The following is a 20,170-nucleotide window of genomic DNA, read 5'->3' on the forward strand; positions in this document are numbered from 1 at the left end:
CCTGGAGGAATCAAATTTATGACCCTGGGATTGCTAGTAGGCCTACTCTCCTCTACTCTTTAAACTACAGAAATGTTAAAGTGACAAAATGTAAATTTGGCCTCTAGAGTACAGATGGAGGAGATCCAAATGCAGTTTCACAGACAAATAAACAGGCAGATTAAGTAGAGGTTAAATTGAATGCACTTTTAATGCTAACAGTAAACAAGGATAAGTGCCACTCCATCAAGCCCTACAGTGAAAATGAATATTTACCTATGATTGAATTTTCACTCGTTACATTTAATTCTAAACAGCAATGGCAGGACACAGGTCATAATTTGTGATGAACAATTGGGGCAGACTTACAGTGTTATGCAGATATTATAGTAATGGCAATGGCAACAATTGGCATTAACTGCATAACAGGTGTTAAACTGGATGGATCTGATGATTAGTGCTTTGAAATAATGCTGATAATAGGTTTATGCGAAGCTGTGTATGTGTGTGAGAGAGATCTGATGTGCTTTAAATGTCTTTCGCCATCTCAGGACCATGATAATCAAAATTCATCATATACAGCTAAGAAAATAAGTATTTGACACTTCAGCATTTTTTATCAATAAGGGGATTTCTAAGTGGGCTATTGACAGAAAATTTCCACCAGATGTAGCCATCAAGCCAACTATTGAATTTATACAAAGAAATTAGAACATTTAAGTATACAAGTTGAGTCATAATAAATAAAGTGAAATGACACAGGGAATAAGGCCCCCACAGTGCTCACAAGAACATTCAGCATTCTGGAAATGCGCCTATAACCATTCCCATCAAAATGCTTTTCAACTATAAATTTACAAAGATCTTGAGACAGTTATTTGCTTTTACCCATCATGAAGTCTTTCCTGTGTGCCTCCTGGGTAATGAGAAGTCTTTATAGGCCATCATTTAGGACTAAAGCGGCTGATATCAATTAGTACTAATAGGGGGCATAGTTTCTCTGTCAATAATGACAGATTTCAGGTGATCTCCTGGCTTTCTATGCCGTTTTGCACCTTGTTCTCTTCATGTGTTCAATACTTATTCCCTGTGTCATTTCACTTTATTTATTATGACTCAACTTGTATACCTAAATGTTTTGATTTCTTTGTATTAATTCAATATTTGGCTTGATGGCTACATCTGGTGGAAATTTTGTGTCAATAGCCCACTTAGAAATCCCCTTACTGATAAAAATGCTGATGTGTCAAATACTTATTTTCCCGCTGTATTATTAGGCTTCTTCTTATAGTCAGTATAACTTACATTTTACAGGTAAAACTTTAGACGCTTTGGATCTTAATAGAATACATACTGTACATACATGATGTGGAAACTTTGAAGGACCATCAAGGATCAAAACGTAACTTTGGGAACTGGTATTGTATCGCTTTATTTGAGACTACAATCCCAACAGCCGTTTATGAGTGCTATTTATTCATATCACACATTTAGGCTTAGCTTTTACTGTATATATTCGTGTACATTACATTCTCACAGCATCCTGGACAGCAATACTTTAACAATTCATAAAAGTTGAATTACTTTCTGGAATTTTGGTGTAAAGACCGTGATCATTTTTCTGCACACTGTGAGAGTGTATATTAGTATAGTTTGTTGTTTGCTTATATCTGATTTGGAAGCTGTAGTCTGTAACCTCAGACTTAACAAGCAGATACTTACAGCACAAAATTTCATACTGTTCTCAAAATGATGTTTTTCAAATGAATAGAGGTTTTTGTAAGCTGTCCCAGATGTACTGACATATATATCACACTTGCATTTCCCACTAATCCTGCCTTGATGTATGATATTCATAAGCTCCTCATATCTTGATCTCTCATGTTCTCATGCGCTCCATCGGCAAAGAGCTTGAAACTTTGCTCAAAGGAATACTGAGGTTCCATATGGGATTACCCTTTACAAGGATTTTTCACCCTCGGAAGAACAGCAGTTATTTTTTATCTAACAGAAGGAGATCTATTGCCTTGCAGCACCATTTGTCCAATTCTGCTGCTGTCACACGGTCTCATATCCCGCAATGATCTTTCTATTGGACAATAAAGCCAAATAAATAGAGAGTAAGAGAGAGTGTCTGGAATAGACTGAAGTCATCTGTGTACATGAAACGCTGTTTGTGAATATGATAACAATATATTTGATGTAATAAATTTAGTGTCAGCTGAATATAGCTACTAACTCTTCATAAGAGCAGCTCTGCACTATGCAGGTAATATCCTCCATAAAACTTAATGCAGTTTTGAAATAGTGTGCATGCCATATTCTAATGACTGGGATGTCAGAAGAGTTTCATATATAAATGTGTCAGTAATAAGCAAGCCCACATAGAGTACAGAAATCTTCATGGATTTACACAAAATTTAAACATCTGTGAATCACAAAGCTCCTCCTCATCCATGCATGATAATTCATTAAATATTTGGCAATTTTTTTAATGATTCTAGCTATCAATAAAATTGTAGCATGCTTCATTTAACACATTTTACCAGGTTTTAAATACATTCAACTGAATTTCACACATTTTCCCCAAAAATCTGCAGAAAATATAAGAATGGAAGCAGTGTAAATTGCACACACACATATGTGCATGTGTGTGTGTGTATAGTAGCCACTACACTTGACATTTACACTTATGCATTTACAGACGCTTTCATTCAAAGCAAATTACAGTGCATTACAAGGTATACATTTTATCAATATGTGTCTCCTGGGGTTCAAACACCCTACTAGTTATTAGTACCATAGGTTTATTTGTAGCAAAAGCCAAAAATAGATTGTTTGGGTCTAAATAATAGATTTTTTAATGTCAAAAATGAGGGAACCTTCCGGTCTCTGTCGTGAAGCTAACACGGAAGTAACTTAAACTGCAATTCATTAACTGGCCACTAGATACTGGCTCCAAAAGGGAGTCAATCCCATACACCCCATTATGTTAAAATGCAACCTTACACGAGAAAAAAATTTTTACAGCCTGGTTCGAAAAGTGTATTTGGTCTATATAGATAATTTTGCCCTGCATGACAACCGTGAGGTGGTGCATTTTTTTGTAACTCATCTGTTTAAATTACATTTTGCATACAATTTCTGCATAATTAAGGGAGTGGCCACTTGAGTGACAGGTGATTTGCTGCTGCTATTACAAGGCTAGGCGGGCATGGTTAGGCAACCAGTTACCTTAGGTCCACCCACCTCATTGCCAATTTTCGTTTTTCTGCATGTGGCGTTCTGCCAAGATGGTGAGGGCAGGCTCCGCCTACTTTAGGCTTCAAACATGCTTTAATTCACAAACCTACACTCTAATGCTGCGTTTACACCAGCCGTGTTTGAGGCGTCAAAATCGCGTGTACCACACCTAGTTTGCTGCTTGAACAGTTAGAATTTTTTTGTGCGTCTCGAGCGAAGTAGACGAGCGGAAAAAGCAAGCATTTGACGCGCTTCAAAGGCAAAATCTGCTTCTAGTGGGAAGGGCAAGTGCTATGCGGTTGTCTGTTTGCTGATGTTGATCGTGCATTTATCGATTGAGTTACCGGTTTGTTTGGGTCACCTTACAATAGGGGGAAAATAGTTTAAAAAACGGTGGGAATGTCGCGGGTCGATAAATGTCACATGACTCAAAAGTGAAATGTGTATTTACAACATACCAGGTTGGCCAATGTCCTCAAATTCGCGTGAAACGCAAAATGCACAAAAAGCAACATTCGCCCGTATTGCGCTAGACGCGCGATGGAGGCGGAATAGTGTCATTTGCGCCGCAAGACCTCCAGACGCGTGTCAACTCATCTTCACATTGACTTAACATTGAAATCACTCTACCACGGCTGGTGTAAACGTAGCATAAGAAAGGATGTGTTCATTTTTACACATTGTTTTGTGTTATCCTATTTAACAAATTATGTGTCATTTTAACACATTATGTGTCATTTCATACTGATTTTGTGTTCAAATAAATAAAAGGGGCAACACAAGATGTGTTGTTCCAAAAATAACACAGAGATGTGTCTAGGACAACACATTAAACACATTCTTTTAAGAGTGCACGGGTAATGTCACAGACACTACATCCATATTTCTTACAGTCTATGGTAAAAAATAATAGGATATTAAGTAAAGATCATGTTCCATGAAGATATTTTGTACATTTATAATCAAACATTTATTTATCATTAGTAATATGTGTTGCTAAGGACATTTGGACAACTTTAAAGGAGATTTTTTTCAATATTTTGTTTTTTTCACCCTAAATTTGCCTAATTGCATCCTAAAATGCAAACCTGGTGAAAAACACAGCATAAATATTGTTCCTGTAGCTCAATAGTTAAAGCATTGCATTAGCAGTGCGAAAGGCATGATGCCCAGAAACAACACAAACTAAAATACTGATAAAATCATCTGCCAAATGCGTCAATGTAATAACAAACATGAGTAGTGTAAAATATTTAGCAGTGTGCAATTTATTCAATTTTTTGATTTTATGATTATGAATAACTTGACACGTTCATCAGTCCCCTCATGATCCCAATTTATGTTACAATAAAAATGCCATTCGCTCTAGTTTCCATCACAAAAGCCAAAATATGACTTAATTAACAATAACCTTATATGACTTCACTCTGATAAACACAATGTACAACAATGAGTGACTCACAGGCGATGAAACTTGACATCTGGCAATAACTGTCCTGCCATGGCTGCATTTTCCTAATGTCAAGTGCAAGTGGCAGACACACAGAGAATAGTGCTCTCTGATTCGCAGTAGATATCATTGGTGAGCTCATATGCCCTTCTGTCGCTTCCATCCCAGAGGGATGTGCATCTCCCGAAATACCCTCCTGCATCTTTAATGAGTAACTGGAAAGGTATCTTATAGTCTCAGTGTATGTGCTTTGTGATAACCTTGACATTTTAACCTCAGGGAACTTTGAGGAGTCTGGGAATGACGCGCAGATGAATCGTAGTAAATGTATTAATAGTAGTAAATGAATGGGTTTTTGCATCAGGCAGGTGTGAGGTTTGATTGACAGGCAGGTGGCTAAGCAGATGCGTACTGATTTTACTCCACTTGCAAAATTCTTAAATGGTCTTTTGTTGCAGTTTTGCTCTACGCGTGTCAAAAGATCCAGGGTTGAATTCTGTGCACAGTTGTGAGCAGAGCATTTCTTTTTAACTAGCCACCTGCAAACTTCGCAGGTGCAGAATGCAAAGCAAAATGAATGCAATTTAGGCAGCAAAATAGCAGTGATAATTAACTTGAGTAATTCTGACTCTTTTAGCACAAAAATTCATGTTCTTGTTTATGTACTGTCAGAAAAAAAATGGTCATAGATAGATGGCTATCACTGGGGCACGTACCCTTCAAAAAGGTCCTAATATGTATACATACCAATATGTACAGTACCTTTGAGGTACTAATATGCACTCTTTAGGTACAAAGGTGTACTTTTTAAAAGGTGTCAGCTAGCAACCATTTTTCCTAACAGTGTACATTTTCTATTGATAATGGTACAAGTGCATCAAATGATGACCAAATGAACTTTATAACAGGACACATACAGACATGCACAGCCAGTTTTTCTGCATTTAAATAGCTGATCTGCTATACAGTCAAAGTACAGATTGTTGAAGCTGGCTGTATCCAAACTAGTACTTAAAGGCGGGGTGCATGATTTTTAAAAAACGCTTTGGAAAAGGGAGTCGGGCCGAGTACCAAAGCACACTTGTAGCCAATCAGCAGTAAGGGGCGTGTCTACTAACTGACATCGTTGCCTGGGTTGCGTATGTGTTGGGGGGGGGGGGGGTTGGTTCTATCAAAAGAAGGACCAGATTCTATTGGGGTAGGGGCGTGTTTGTTTAGGTGATTTCAGATGTCAACATTAACTTTCAGAGATCATGCACCCCACCTTTTAAAGGGCACCTATTATACAAAATCCACTTTTACAAGGTGTTTAAACATAAATGTGTGTTGGCAGTGTGAACACAACCACTCTACAAAAAAAAAAATCCATCCACCCCGTCTTTTTTAATCCCCATTAAACCAAAGCAGTCTCATTAGACATGCTGCTTTGATTCTCTTAGCAATGTGATGTCACACTGCTAAAGCCCCGCCCACGGCCACTGACTGACAGTCTTGTATTACCATATTTTCTGCCTTCTGTGAGTTGGACGCTGTCTGATTTTCTCGAAATCAGATCTATTTTAACCAAAGCAACTCTTTTGGTAAGAGAGCGATGAGCAATAGCTCATTTGCATTTAAAGGTACACGCACAAAACAGTGCGTTTTTACTCCCACCAAAATAGGGGCATTTTGGACATGCAAAAATAATAATAGATCTGTGGGGTATTTTGAGTTGAGCCTTCACAGACACATTCTGGACACACCTGAGACTTATTATATTACATATTTTAAAAATGGGCATAATATATCTCCCTAGCCCAAATAAAAACTATATAGTACCTCCTTCTTGTGTGTCTTAGTGTCAGTACTGCCTACCTCAAATGACTAAATAAAGGTAAAGTGTTGTACCACATCCATCATTTGTCTAACAAGGTCTGATGGACCTCTCCAAACACATTGGTGACATTTTGCAACTCAGCACCTGCAACAAACATAGAGAGACCACACAGCTGTCCAATCAGTCGTTGTCTATCCTCTTGAATTAAGTATTTCCTGATGTGCAGGGCAATTGCGATAGTTTTCCTGTCAGTAATTCTGTAACAGGAGCTTTTTAAAGAAAAAAAAACATGTAATCATTTTCTTTAATACACAGCAGCAGATTATGACAACCTGGCGCCCAGACCTGCAGAGCTGTCCAGGAATGCAGTGTCTGCAAGTGTTTATCTGCTGTTTTAGATACACATAATGCAGCTGACCCAGATACATGAAGGAAAACACCCATGCATAACTTTAGGTGCTACATCTAATAAAAGCCTTTTTTATAGGCCAATAAAGTATTAAATAGGGTGCTGGAACGGAGACAGGGTGAAATGACAGAAGCAAGCTCAGCTCTGCAAACTCATGCATTCTTTGAAAAAGAAAGGAGCTTTTTAAACCGATTTAGTTTGATGAATTAGATTTTCGTATGGTTCCTTATCTGACTCAGTGATATTCAGGTGCTTCCTGGAACTGCACAAAATACAAGCAGACACATTTTTAAACATGTAATATTCAGCCTACTTTACTGTATGTTCCTTGAACATATCCACAGACTATTCCTTTATAATGCGTTTTATCAAAGTAATGAATTATCGCCTTTTAATCTAGACAAATGTTTACAGAGACATATATTCATTTATCTTCGTGAGACATTATCTTGTCGTGCAAAAGACACTTGATACAACAGAATTTGTGGCTGTTCTTTGCCAAACTACATTCACATAGTACTACATTTTTACATTTGGCACAGACGCTTTTAACCAAAGCAATTTATAGTACATTACAAACTATAAACGTTTTTATCAGGATGTACTGTATGTTCCTTGGGTTCAAGCCCATGCCATGACATTTTGTGCTGCTAATGTAATGGTGTACCACTGAGCTATACAACAGCACATACTAGTTAATTACATTAAAACAAAGTTGTTTCGTAATTTACCAAATCTGAATCATTTAAAGGGGACATTCCATGAAAATCAGACTTTTTCCATGCTATAATTGGTTCCCCAGTGCTTCTACCAACCCAGAAAACATGAAAAAAGCAACCCCGTAACTTCAAGCATGTGAATAAATAAGTCATTCGGATTTCCCTCCCCCCGTGACGTAGTAAGGGGATCTTATTATAATGATACCAACCCTTCATCTGCACTATCCAACCATGACGCGGCCTCACGAGTGCGAGAGACAGAGAGAAAGAATGACTGACAGCACAACACGTTTGTATTCCCTTAAACAGTAGCCTACAATCTTATAACGTGTAGTTTTTATGGTCTTTCTAAAGGTTGAAGATGAGGATTAAGGTTACTTTAGTGCAAGAGAGAGAGAGCGAGTGAGCAAACGAACGAGAGAAAGAGAGAGAGTGTGTGTTTGTGGAAGTGTATTTTATTATAACATGCTGAAAATCATTGTGCCTGTTTAAAACACTGGCAGCATGAGACCTAAAAGTCTTTATTTTTACTCCACAATGTTCCCCATCTGCTGATAAACAGGTATTTAGTATGCATAAAACAGATGATTGACTTTTAAAACTTGTTCAAATATATAATGCTGAACATCGCTTATTAACTTCTTTCGTGAAAGAATCGCCCTCTTGATACAGCGGGAGTGCTTGAGACTCCGCCCACCTGAGCAGCTCATTTGGATTTAAAGGGATACACACAAAAACTGTGCATTTTTGCTCAGACCCATAAAGTGCCTATTTTAACATGCCACAATAAATTACCTATAGGGTATTTTGAGCTAAAACTTCACATATGTACTCTGGGGACATCAAAGATTTATTTAATATCTCAAAAACATCTGAATGTCCCCTTTAAATATTTCCACTAAAGTCTACCTGTACACAGCATTGCTAACTAATTTCATGAACAGTATTATTAAATCAGACGAAAGTGAGTGAACCCCCCCCCAAAAAAATGGCCGCCTGTTTGATTGTCATTTTAACTCATCAGCGACATGGATCTTATATAAACTGGTTCTTATCTTCTCTCTGTTCTCGTTTTTGAATTGCAACAATATGCTGATATTATGGGGTGTTGGTAATGACTCTGTGGATTTCTGTGGCGCATTCTCATGAGAGGCAGCATCCTGCATGTGTAATGAGAACTAGTGAACAAATAAGCATATGGAGTGGATAATGAGGACACTCGTGTTTATAACACCAAGCAGTCCAATCTCACACTTTCTTAGAGTTGGCACATTTACGTATGTTTAATATGAATTACACTGTATATTGTATTGTTTTTGTAATATTGTGAACCCTGTTGATTTCTTTGTCCCGTGCAATGGCACGATTCTGAAAGTTCTGCACATGTTCAGTGTTGCAATGGATGTAAACAGAAAGAAAGAGGTTTTGCTCTGCACTGGCCCGACATTTAATACTAAACCTTTGATCTGTGATTTAGGCTGGGAAAACAATAATGAGATTATCTACACTGGGCAAGCATGCTTGTTCACCTGCAATATAAAATATCTTTGATATCATCATAGTTCTCTATGGGGCTATACCTCAAGAAGCTGGTTGATAATATGCAAAGAGTAAGTGACATTACAGAAGAGGCTGAATATAAAAGTTATGATTTATTGTTGTTTTTTATGTTATTTCATAAATTTACTGTTATTGTCAAATGTGTTTGGGGTATTGGAATATTAAAGGGGACATATCATGAAAATCTGACTTTTTTCATGTTAAAGTGCTATAATTGGGTCCCCAGTGCTTCGGTCAACATAGAAAATGTGAAAAAGATCAACCCAGTAACTTAGTTTTGGTAAACTATTCTCTGTAAGCATGTGTAAAAATAGGTCATTGAAATGTGGCTCCCCTTGTGATGTCAGAAGGGGATAATACAGCCCCTTTAATCTGCACTATCCAACCACGGCACTGTCATTTAGTGCAAATATCAGCTCATTTGCATTTTAAAGGACACATCCAAAAACAGCACATTTTTGCTCACACCTACAAAGTGGCAAAGTTAACATGTTATAAATACTCTGGGGACTCCAAAAATGAATTTGACATCTTTAAAAAGTCTTGGTAAATGTCCCCTTTAATAGTATTATGAGTAAATGACCCTGATTTTTTTGACAGCTTTTTATTGACCAATTTTGTTCCCCTTTATTCAGCAAGGACAATCTAGAGTGACTGGAGACTTGCAGCAAAATACTGTCAAATTTGTTACATGACTTAAAATGACTAAAGTAAAATTGGTGAAAATAAAGCATTTTAATTACTGACTAATACAATTTTCATTACCATTAAAGTGAAATTATTGAACCTAAACTTACAGTAAGAGCCTCATTTACAAGAAAACACAGACGCTTAGAGGGTTTTGTATTTGAACTCTTACTCACACATTACTTTAAAGGCATGCACTCATCCACAGTTATTTTATTTTGATCTATCCTTTCAGTAAAAAATCAAATGCGACCTCACAAGTAACTTCTTCAAGAAGCTCCCTACAGTATATGCTGCACTTCCTTCTTCACCGCCGACAGCCTCTTCCCATTTCTCTGCACATGAAAGAGTCACCTCACATTTTAAAAACCGAATGTAGAGATTTGCTGTCATGTTCCTAACTTGAACAAGCCCAGTCCATCACAGCAAACCACACTGTTGTCTACCGCATAGTTGAGCATTATTCCGTAAAACCATCCTTCTACCCTGTGGTACTGTATATAACAATCGCTCGTTAATGCAGTGTGTGTTTTTTCATTCAGCTGTCTACTGGAAATGGGTATTTACCAACACAAAATAAACACTGAAGTTCCATGGATGGCAAACTCTGAGTTTGCTTTCGCATGTGGGTGGTAGAAACCATGCAAGAGACCAGCTACATTCACTGCAAACAGAGCACAAATGGTTGCGTTGCCATGACGAGAGAGATAGCACGAGATGGTGTAAAGACAATTTGCAACCAAACACTTGGGAGGAAGTTTTCCCAGTGGAGATGAGTCAGCTTCTTACACAAAACAAAACAAACACTGAGATACCCAGGAAATTGAATAGAGCCGAGCATGGGATCACTCCCACCTATCTGCTACTTCTGTCAAACATTCAAGAGAGTAGGACGCAAAATCTGTGGTGTACTGTACAAAATTAACAGCATGTATGGTTAACAGGAACGCTTTGGGCACCAAAAGTGTAACAAATGTTTTAAGAAATGTTTTATTTTTTTATTGTTGTGCCATTGTTTATTCCATTCTCAATATTTCTGTATAAGTTTGGTGTTCACAGACCCAAGAACATTGCAGTTAGGCCCTAAATCAATTTAATAACAGATTTCCACCGCTAAATTTTACTGTTTTGTGTTCATATTTTAACCTTTAATATTTTGACCTTTGATCCTGAATGCTAGTATTAGATTTTTGGGGTCCTATTATTCATTTTTTCAAACCTTGATTATGTTTTTGGGGTCCACTACAAGTGATTTGTTGCTTTTTTCCTAAAAGCATTATTTTTTCATACATTTTACTTTTATTCTTAACCTTCAAACGGTCCTTGGGGTCTATATGAACCCAAACAACATTTCATTAGTTAAAAAAGTTTCCCTTCATCTCAGAGATTTTGTGACTTTTCCTAAATAATCTATCTTTACGTACACAAAAACTGGGCTTGATTATCTTGTTCTAAAGTTATGTAATTTTTTTTGGTAATCTGTCCCTTGGGGGTCAATATGACTCCAATTGAAAATGAATGGGAAATGCAAAAAAGTCTGTTTTTTGTGTACAAATGCAATGCAGAAAACACATACTCACACAAACACACACCGGTATGACTGCTACAGAGAGCATTTGTATGGCAAGAAAAATCAGTCATAAATGCAGAAAATAAGATATAAAGGGGTATGACCTAATGCACGCACATGTACACTCACAAACGCACACACACACACACGCATACATACACATGCTCCCTCTTTGCTTCTTACACACATTTTCTCACGCACACGCTGGGTGTCTCTCTCTCTCTCTCTCTCTCTCTCTCACACACACACACACACACACACACACACACACACACACACACACACACACACACACACGCACGCACGCACGCGCATGCACGTACACAGACACACACACTTACACTCAGTCAAATTTCTGTGGCATTTTGTAAAAACAGACATTTCAAAAGGAATCAAAAACTACCAAAAAATTATTAGTTGAATTAGTTGAATATCTGTCCCCAGAGCTACAAGCCCCATACGTTAAATTAACCAAATCAAACAAACAAACAACCATGTTTAGTGCGCCATTTAAGTATTTCACCTCCTGTTGAGAATTTGTTTAATACAATTAAAGTGACACAAATAAAGATACCCAGAGGAAAATGTTACTGCCCAAATGTTGCTCCGTCATAGCTCAGGATATTTGATGCAGTTCTCATTTAAGTAACCAGGTTTTTCTCATATAATTGCTTAGGATAAATAAAACAGAAACAAATGAGACAATTGTAAAAGTGCATTAAGAAAGTAAAACTATGTACACATAAAATAATCTGTATCATATAACATTTTATATAAATATATACATCTGGATTTATATTTACATAAAATAATTTGGATTTGTGTATTTTTACCCTTGTTTATTTATTGATTTGAATCTCAGAGGGTTGTTTACATACAGAACACATTAATACATAACAAACGTCAAGCTATATATTTATTAATATATACACTGTAGAAAAAGAAACTTTAAAACACCTCCACAAAGCTTTATTCCCCAAACAAAGGCAGTCAGTGAAGTATATAAGTTATTAAGCTGTCCATTAAGTTTATCTCATTCAAAATCAAACAAATTCTTACTCCTTACCAACCATATACGTCTATTCTAATTTGGACAGAATGCGAAGTTAATCTCTTTAATGTTATGGAAAAATGAACCCCATATTTTTCTAAAGTTATTCGAACATTTCTTGAGGGAGAATCTTATCTTTTCTAATTTAAGGAAATACAAAATATCTGATAGCCAGCGAGTGTGTGAAGGGGGGATTCTAGATTTCCAATTGAGCAATATTAGTCGCCTAGCAAGTAAGGTTGCAAAGGCAATTGCATTTTTTTAAAAATTTAAAAAAGTGAGGTGGAAGATTCCAAATACTGCTGTAAAAGCCTATGGTTCAGTTTTCTCTTTTAAAAGATAGGGTTTCAAAAATGTTATTCCAATAATTACATAGTGAAGGACAGAGCCAAAACATATTAATTCGTTTACGGGAGTTAGACCGCATCTCTGACAAAGAGATACACCTTGATATATCTTAGCCAATCTAGCTTTTGTATACTTGGTGAACAACTTTACATTGAATCAGCGCGTGTCTGGCTCAAATAGACACTGTTAGACTTTTTATTGTATATATGTGGTAACTCACTAGCAACGTGTTGCCAGTGAGTTACTGTAACTGCCCCATTACAGTACCATAACTGAACATGTTTTTACAGTATGATGCCTTTACCGCAGTTCCATTTTAATACCCTTACTGTAACCTAGTTTGAAAAAAAATTGCCTTGAAGGGGAATTGAACCCGGGTCAGCCATGTCATAGGTCCATAACACTACCACAGTGCCACAGAGTCTTGACGTCTTGAGATCAAATTCAAATCTGACAGTCAAGCATTATCCATAATCCTTTTCTTGTTTCTATCTACAATTCTCAATTAATTATTTACACTGCTGAAAAACAATTCACATTTTGAAATTTTATGTTTGAAAAAACATAAAAAATAAAATGTATTTCATTTCATAGATATATTTTATTTTTCCAATATATATGCTTTTATAACACTGTTTTATTCAACTACAGTAGCACTACTACTGTTGTTTTACAGCAGTCTACCACAAATTCAAACATACAGTAAATCACTGTAAATTAAATGTTAATACCCATAATGCAATGCATATTACATTAATGAACTGGAAAAGAAATGATGGTATTTACTGGGCATTTTGTGGTAAGTAACTGTAGAAATTACAGTTAAGTCTAACAGCAGATGATTTATGCATCCTACTGAGGATCTCTTCCCATAATTCCTTTGATAACACACCTCCTCCAAATCCTCTTGCCAGAGAGCCCTAATGGTGTCCAAAGTCTCTAGACAAAGACTATAAATTTGAATATAAATTTGTGATATTAAACCTTTTACTGAGTGAACTGGAGTGTTAAATCTGTTCAGATGAATATCATTAGGCAGGAGAGGAAGTCTGGGAAAGTATTTGGAGTAAAACTACAAATATGTAAATATCTGAAGAAATGTTGCTTCGAAAGAGACAATTTTTCCATAAGCTGTTGAAAAGATGCAAATGTACCATTAATGTATAGGTCTTAAAGTGTGTTAATGCCACAACTAGACCAAAACAGAAGGCATTGTCCACCAGGGAGGGAGGAAATGCATGATTAGTCGCTATTGGGGCCTGGATTGAATATGACTTTAAACCAAAGAAACGCTTAAATTAAGCCCAAATTTTAAGAGTGGTCTTAACTATCACATTCTTAGAGAAATGTGAAGTACTGTAGAAGACAGGATGGGGGAATCCATTAGGAATTTAATGAGGCCAGCTTAGTGGAATTTGCTTCAATCATAAGCCATGCTGGGAGAAAATCTAAGTTCCTATTTTAAAGCCCATATTTTACAACTTTTAAATTGGTGGCCCAATAATAAAACCTCAAGTTAGGTATTGGCAAATCTCTCAGTGACCTGGGTCTCTGTAAATACTCTTTGTGTAATCTCTGGGTCTTTTTCATTTCAAATGAAGTCTAATATCTAACTGCATCTTACTGTATCTTACGTTCAAATCACAAAAGAATTTCAGGGGAAGAAAAATATGCATGCATTGAAACACATACACACATACATCTTCACAGCATTAATTCAAGCAAGCTAAAGTTTTAGTTTAGTTTATTGATTTATAAAGCACATTTAAAAACAACAGAAGTTGCAATCAAAGTGTTGTACAACAAATAAAACACAATCCAGACAAACAAAGGAACACATACAATTTAAAATGATTTAAGAAAGATATACCAAATCCTCTTCAATTTGAGACAACAGAGGAGTTCAATTTGCTTTAAATAGATCCACAAATGTATGTGTAACATGAATTCTGAGGTATGTAAAACTAAATGAAGCAACTTTGAAGGGAAGATTATGCAAGGAAATGTTATTGCTGGATTTGTGTAATTTTCATAAGGTTTTATATAAATTTGTATATAAATATAAATCTGTATTTATATTTACATTAAATAATCTGGATTTGTGTAATTGTGATAAGAAATTTCATATACATTTTTATATAAATATACATTTTAAATTTTATATTGACATCTTCAAAAATATTGACATCTAATTGCAGAAAGGGCGCATTTAACCCTTTACCTGACACAGACATTTTTGAGTGGGGGTGAAAAGGGGATGTACCCCTTTAAATTTATATAACTCTGGCATTTTTTGTTCTAGAAGTTTAATTTTGGTCTTGTTTTAAAGAAGACACTTTAAAGTTTTTACAGAAGTGTCTGGAGGTTAAAATATTAATATTAAGAAAAAAATTGTTATAGCAGTTTAAATGTATTGTAATAAATAAAAATAATGCAATATAGTATTATTTTATAAATAAAAGTATAAAAAATTAGGTGTGTTGGTTTGCTGCATACTCTTTTCACAAATTAATAAATTACAGACACTGCATTATTATTACTAAAATGTTTTGAAATTACATTCTTAGACCTTTCCAACAATATATAGTTTGTCGGGATATATTAACATTTACATGAAAAATATTGAAGTAAACTTGGTTATCCCGCTTACGGGACAGTGTCAGTCCTGTATGTCAGTTTGTGACATTGTTGAGATCTTTTCTAAAACTCTTATAGAGACATTTGGGAGATTTCTGGATATCCTTCTAAAAATATTTGAGACATAATGTATAAGAATTACAGTAAGCAAAAGTTTTTAGTTGCTCTCATTTTAATCTCTAATGGCTAAGAAGAAAGGTCTAGGAGTTTTTTTTTATTCCAAAGGAAAAGAAAAGTTTTTGAAATTCAAGAATTCATATACATCAAGTCAAGACAAGAAGTTTTGCAAAGAGAGAACAAAATAATAACCCCAATTTGCAAGTTTTTTTCTAACAATTTCTAATTTTCTTTTCCATGCATTCAGTTTTGTACAATACATAACTCTATATACACAGTCTGATGTAAGTTACTTCTATAAAACCAATAAAAATAACTTTCCACCAAAACAGAAATCCAGCATAAAGAAAAAAAATTACTAATAGGCATACAGTACAGTAATCTATAGTGTTTTCCAGAAGCGCAGTTGAGCACTAATCTGTGTGCTGTCTGCTATGATGTGACTCATTGCATGGCACTCAGTACAGACGAGTGTCAGCAGCCCTGCTGCAGGGCTAAGTGATTCATTAGTCACAACAGGAGCTCTGCGCTGACAGCGCTGCTACGCAGGTTACACCTCTTTGATCGTCATTCACCAATGACTATTCATCTCTACGAACCAGAGGGAGCAATGGGAGAAAATCAATGGGACCGCTTGTATACATATCATTGCTTATTCTGTGTCTGTCACTTCATAGGAGGGAGATTCAGTCTCAGTTGTGACATTTGTAGAATACATGAATCAAAAAGCCTTATTAATATCAGAGTCATTCAGTCAGATTCCAGTTCCTTTTGTTGTCCTTATGAACCACGTTGATAAAGTTGCCAATTTCATTTTAAAGATGTCAAATAAATCTTTAGTGTCCAGGGTACGTGTGAAGTTCAAGCTCAAAATACCATATAGATAATTTACTATAACCTGTTTAAATTGCCACTTTGTCGGGGTGAGCAAAATGGGCAGTTTTGGGGTGTGTCCTTTAAAATGCAAATGAGCTGATCTCTGCACTTTATCTGAGGTTTTGGTTGGATAGTGCAGATTATGGGGCGGTATTATTATAATAAGATCCCCTTCTGACATCACAAGGGGAGCCAGATTTCAATTACCTATTCTTTCACATGCTTGCAGAGAATGGTTTACCAAAACTACACTCTAAAAAACAAACGGTGCTATATAGCACCAAAACAGTTGCTTTGGATCGTAACGATAGAAGAACCATTTTAGTGCCATATAGCACCGGTGAAGAACCAGTGAAGCACCAGTGAAGCACCTGTGTAGAACCATATAGTGCTATGTAGAACCATATGTGGTGCTATATGGCCCCTATATGGTTCTACACTGGTGCTTCACTGGTGCTTCACAGGTGCTTCACTGGTTCTTCACCGGTGCTATATGGCACTAAAATGGTTCTTCTATCGTTACGATCCAAAGCAATTGTTTTGGTGCTATATAGCACCGTTTGTTTTTTTAGAGTGTACGTTACTGGCTTGTTCTTTTACACATTTTCTAGGTTGATAGAAACACTGGGGACCCAATTATAGCACTTAAACGTGGAAAAAGTCTGATTTTATGTTATGTCGACTTTGAGGTGTTTTGAATCAGTTAATCATGCAGGGTGAGTCGTCAAGAAAGAGCCACGGGACTCAAACTCAGGTCACACAAAGCACTTTTTGTAATATGTCAATGCTCAGCCCATTGCCGCAGACAGCCTTGAGGTGTTGAAATGCCTGTAGTGCTATCAGCAATGCTAAGGTCATGAGTCTCAGGAAATACCTTAAATGTAAAGTGGGTCTATTTGAATGAATGTGTCTGCTATATATGTGAATCTGTCTCTCCTTTATGGGAATTAAATCCACAGTACAGTTAGTCAGCAGAAAGGCGAGACACGTTATTAGGAACAACAAAGAAAATGTTGTACATTAAGAGAAAAATAATAAAAAGCCAGTTTAACATAATTTTGTTTTGTTTGCAGAAGGTGGGCAGATAAGCAACATGATGCAAACCCGCCCATATCCAGCTCTCAGTCAGCTGTCCCATGTCTACGAACAACAGCATCCAGGAAAAGAAGTCAACAAATATGCTTCGCTAAAGGCTGTGGGTAAGAATACACAGTCGAATGATCATTTACTGTATAGCATGTCAGTGTTATTCTCATATGGATCTTTCCTGTGCTAAACTCATAAATTATTCCACTTATTGAACGAAGCATTTACTGCTGAATATTTTCGAGATGATTAATGTTTTTCAGAAAAAGGGAAAACTGTGTTATTATCTCTTGCTCTGTAGTGAAGGAGACACTGTACTTACTTGCGACTTTTCAGGAATATCTCATTAGCTTTTCAGCCCAGCAGAAAAGAGGACCGTCTGTTGAGGCTATACCCAAGAGTTCGGTCAAGAGATATTTGGGATGATTAGAAAAAAGTTTTTATTAGAAAAAAGTTTGTTATGTTTTTAAAAGACAGGATAAAACAGTTTTTTATAACTTTTCATGTACTGCGTGCCATGGTTTCTAAATTAACAACCAGCTGGGTGTACATTAATCTGCTTATTACACGGCTACTTGACACACGAGTAGATATACTCAGAAATCCTTGAAAGTTTGTGAATCCGGAGGGGGGGGATTCAAGGGAAGTTTTTGAAAATATACATACATAGATACAGGTCATTGAAACTGCTTGAATCTATTTTATGCAAGAAGTTTTCTGGAAAAAAATCCATATTATTCATGTGTAGTGTAGGATAATATCATCAAAATTCTAGACTTTTTATACACACGTGCTAAACTGTTCGCTTTAAATGCTTATATCTTCTGTGAATGTTGATTCATACCAAAATGCTTTTTTGCATAGTTGTGTTTGACACCTGAAAACATCTCGGGTTACGTATGTAACTGTTGTTCCCTGAGAAGGAAACGAGACGCTGCGTCTCCCTTGCCATACTTCCTGCGTCCCTGTAACGCCATCTTTGGCAATATTTCAGATAGCGATATACTTCCTGGCTTCCGCGTCACCCTGTCTTTGTCGTAAAGCCTTACCTTTGGTTATACACATTCAGACGCACTTACCCCTGGATGCGTCCTCAAAGTGTCACCGCAATGACGCAGCGCGAGTTCCCTCGAAAGGGAACTGTAACAATGTATCTTAAAAGGTAACTCGATGTAACCTGGCTCTCACTTAAAATGTGTCCCCACATGTAGTCCTTGAATTTGAGGGTATTGGTTCTGGAAAGTCCTTGAATGGGTCCTTGAATTTGACTTTAACTAAGGTGTGGGAACACTGTGTACTGTACTGTATAGTCACAAAATATTCATTTGATATGTTATTAGCTTATTTGTAAGAAATTAAGATAAAACTTTTCTCTAAAAAATGCTAGGTTGTCAGAAGAGACACAAAATAAAAGCAAAAGAAAGAATCATGCATAACTTATAATAATCTCTTTAATAATAATCGCTCAAATACGTACCATTCAGAAATAAATCACTATTTATATATAAAGTTTATAATTTACATGTGTTTCTAATTCATGATAACATTCATGTTAAAGTGAGCTGTTTTCTGTGCACACAGACACACACACATACTCAAATGGACACATCATAAGCGCATGCATAGAGATGCGCGTTTCAAAAATCATGCAAACACAGAATCTCCCTGCGCTTGACAAGTCACACACACATTATCTCGAAATATCACAGTCTTGGCAAGGTTTCTTATAAAAACAGTCAGTTATGTCTTAAAGTAAACACAAACAGGATCCGTACTTATTCTGTCTTAAAGTGGCAGTACCTTCAAAAATCTGTTTATGTTTGTGTCCTTACTGTATTTAATTTATATATATAATGAAATAAAGTGTTATTATTCACTTGATTCTATTTCTGTTCATAAATACTACTGTTATATTTTATTTTTAAATTTATTCATTTTTATTTCCATATGATAAGAAATATTCCATATTTTATTTTCCTTATTTCCATTTTTTGCTGATCCGACACTCTGACTACGATTCAATCCCGCCGGTATCTCTCGAGAATTTGTACATATTTTATGAGTTGGCTAATTCGTATTATTCATATGACCACATTCGTAAGTTTTGATTTGCCTTGACCCCTGTGACGTTGGGGTTAGGTGCGAGGTTAGGGGTTCGGTTTCATTGTTGTTGTTCTTTTTTCATGAGAATCATAGATTTTGCACGATTAACTTTGTATGAATTCATACGAATTAGACAACTCATAAAATATGTACGATTTTTGTGTGAGATCAGGCTGTCGATCCATGTTTTAAAAAAACGTAATGTAATCTGGTTCATCTCATGTTGTTAATTCTGCATATTTATATTTCATTTATTTGTAAGTATTTTTCGCACAGTACACAACTGAAGATGTTATTAGTTTTAGTTGATGTTATCTGGGAATAAAAATACATTGCAATGTTGCCATTGACCAACCAGGATCAAGCAGTGTTATAATCCCAGAAATCACAGATTGACAAAAAATGGGGTAAATACATAAATATTATGTGGTGGTTTGACTGTGATGTCATTGAGATTACTTAAAGATATCAAAAATGATAACTTTTTCTCTTTTTTGATGAACACAAAAGAAGATATTT

The 20,170-nt window shown here is 36.0% G+C and overlaps 2 protein-coding genes across 2 annotated transcripts in view; both read left to right on the plus strand.

Moving 5' to 3' along the window:
• zc3h7bb (zinc finger CCCH-type containing 7Bb) overlaps nucleotides 1-20,170 on the plus strand; it is a 497,977-nt gene that overhangs the window by 114,256 nt on the left and 363,551 nt on the right. The window lies entirely within an intron of this gene.
• shisa9a (shisa family member 9a) overlaps nucleotides 1-20,170 on the plus strand; it is a 40,461-nt gene that overhangs the window by 15,387 nt on the left and 4,904 nt on the right. The window contains exon 3 of the mRNA XM_055176644.2: nucleotides 17,536-17,661. Coding sequence (XP_055032619.1) covers nucleotides 17,536-17,661 — 126 coding nt within the window. The remainder of the gene's footprint in view (nucleotides 1-17,535; nucleotides 17,662-20,170) is intronic.

The sequence above is a fragment of the Misgurnus anguillicaudatus genome, chromosome 4 (genome assembly GCF_027580225.2).
Source record: "Misgurnus anguillicaudatus chromosome 4, ASM2758022v2, whole genome shotgun sequence".
NCBI classification, from domain to species: domain Eukaryota; kingdom Metazoa; phylum Chordata; class Actinopteri; order Cypriniformes; family Cobitidae; genus Misgurnus; species Misgurnus anguillicaudatus.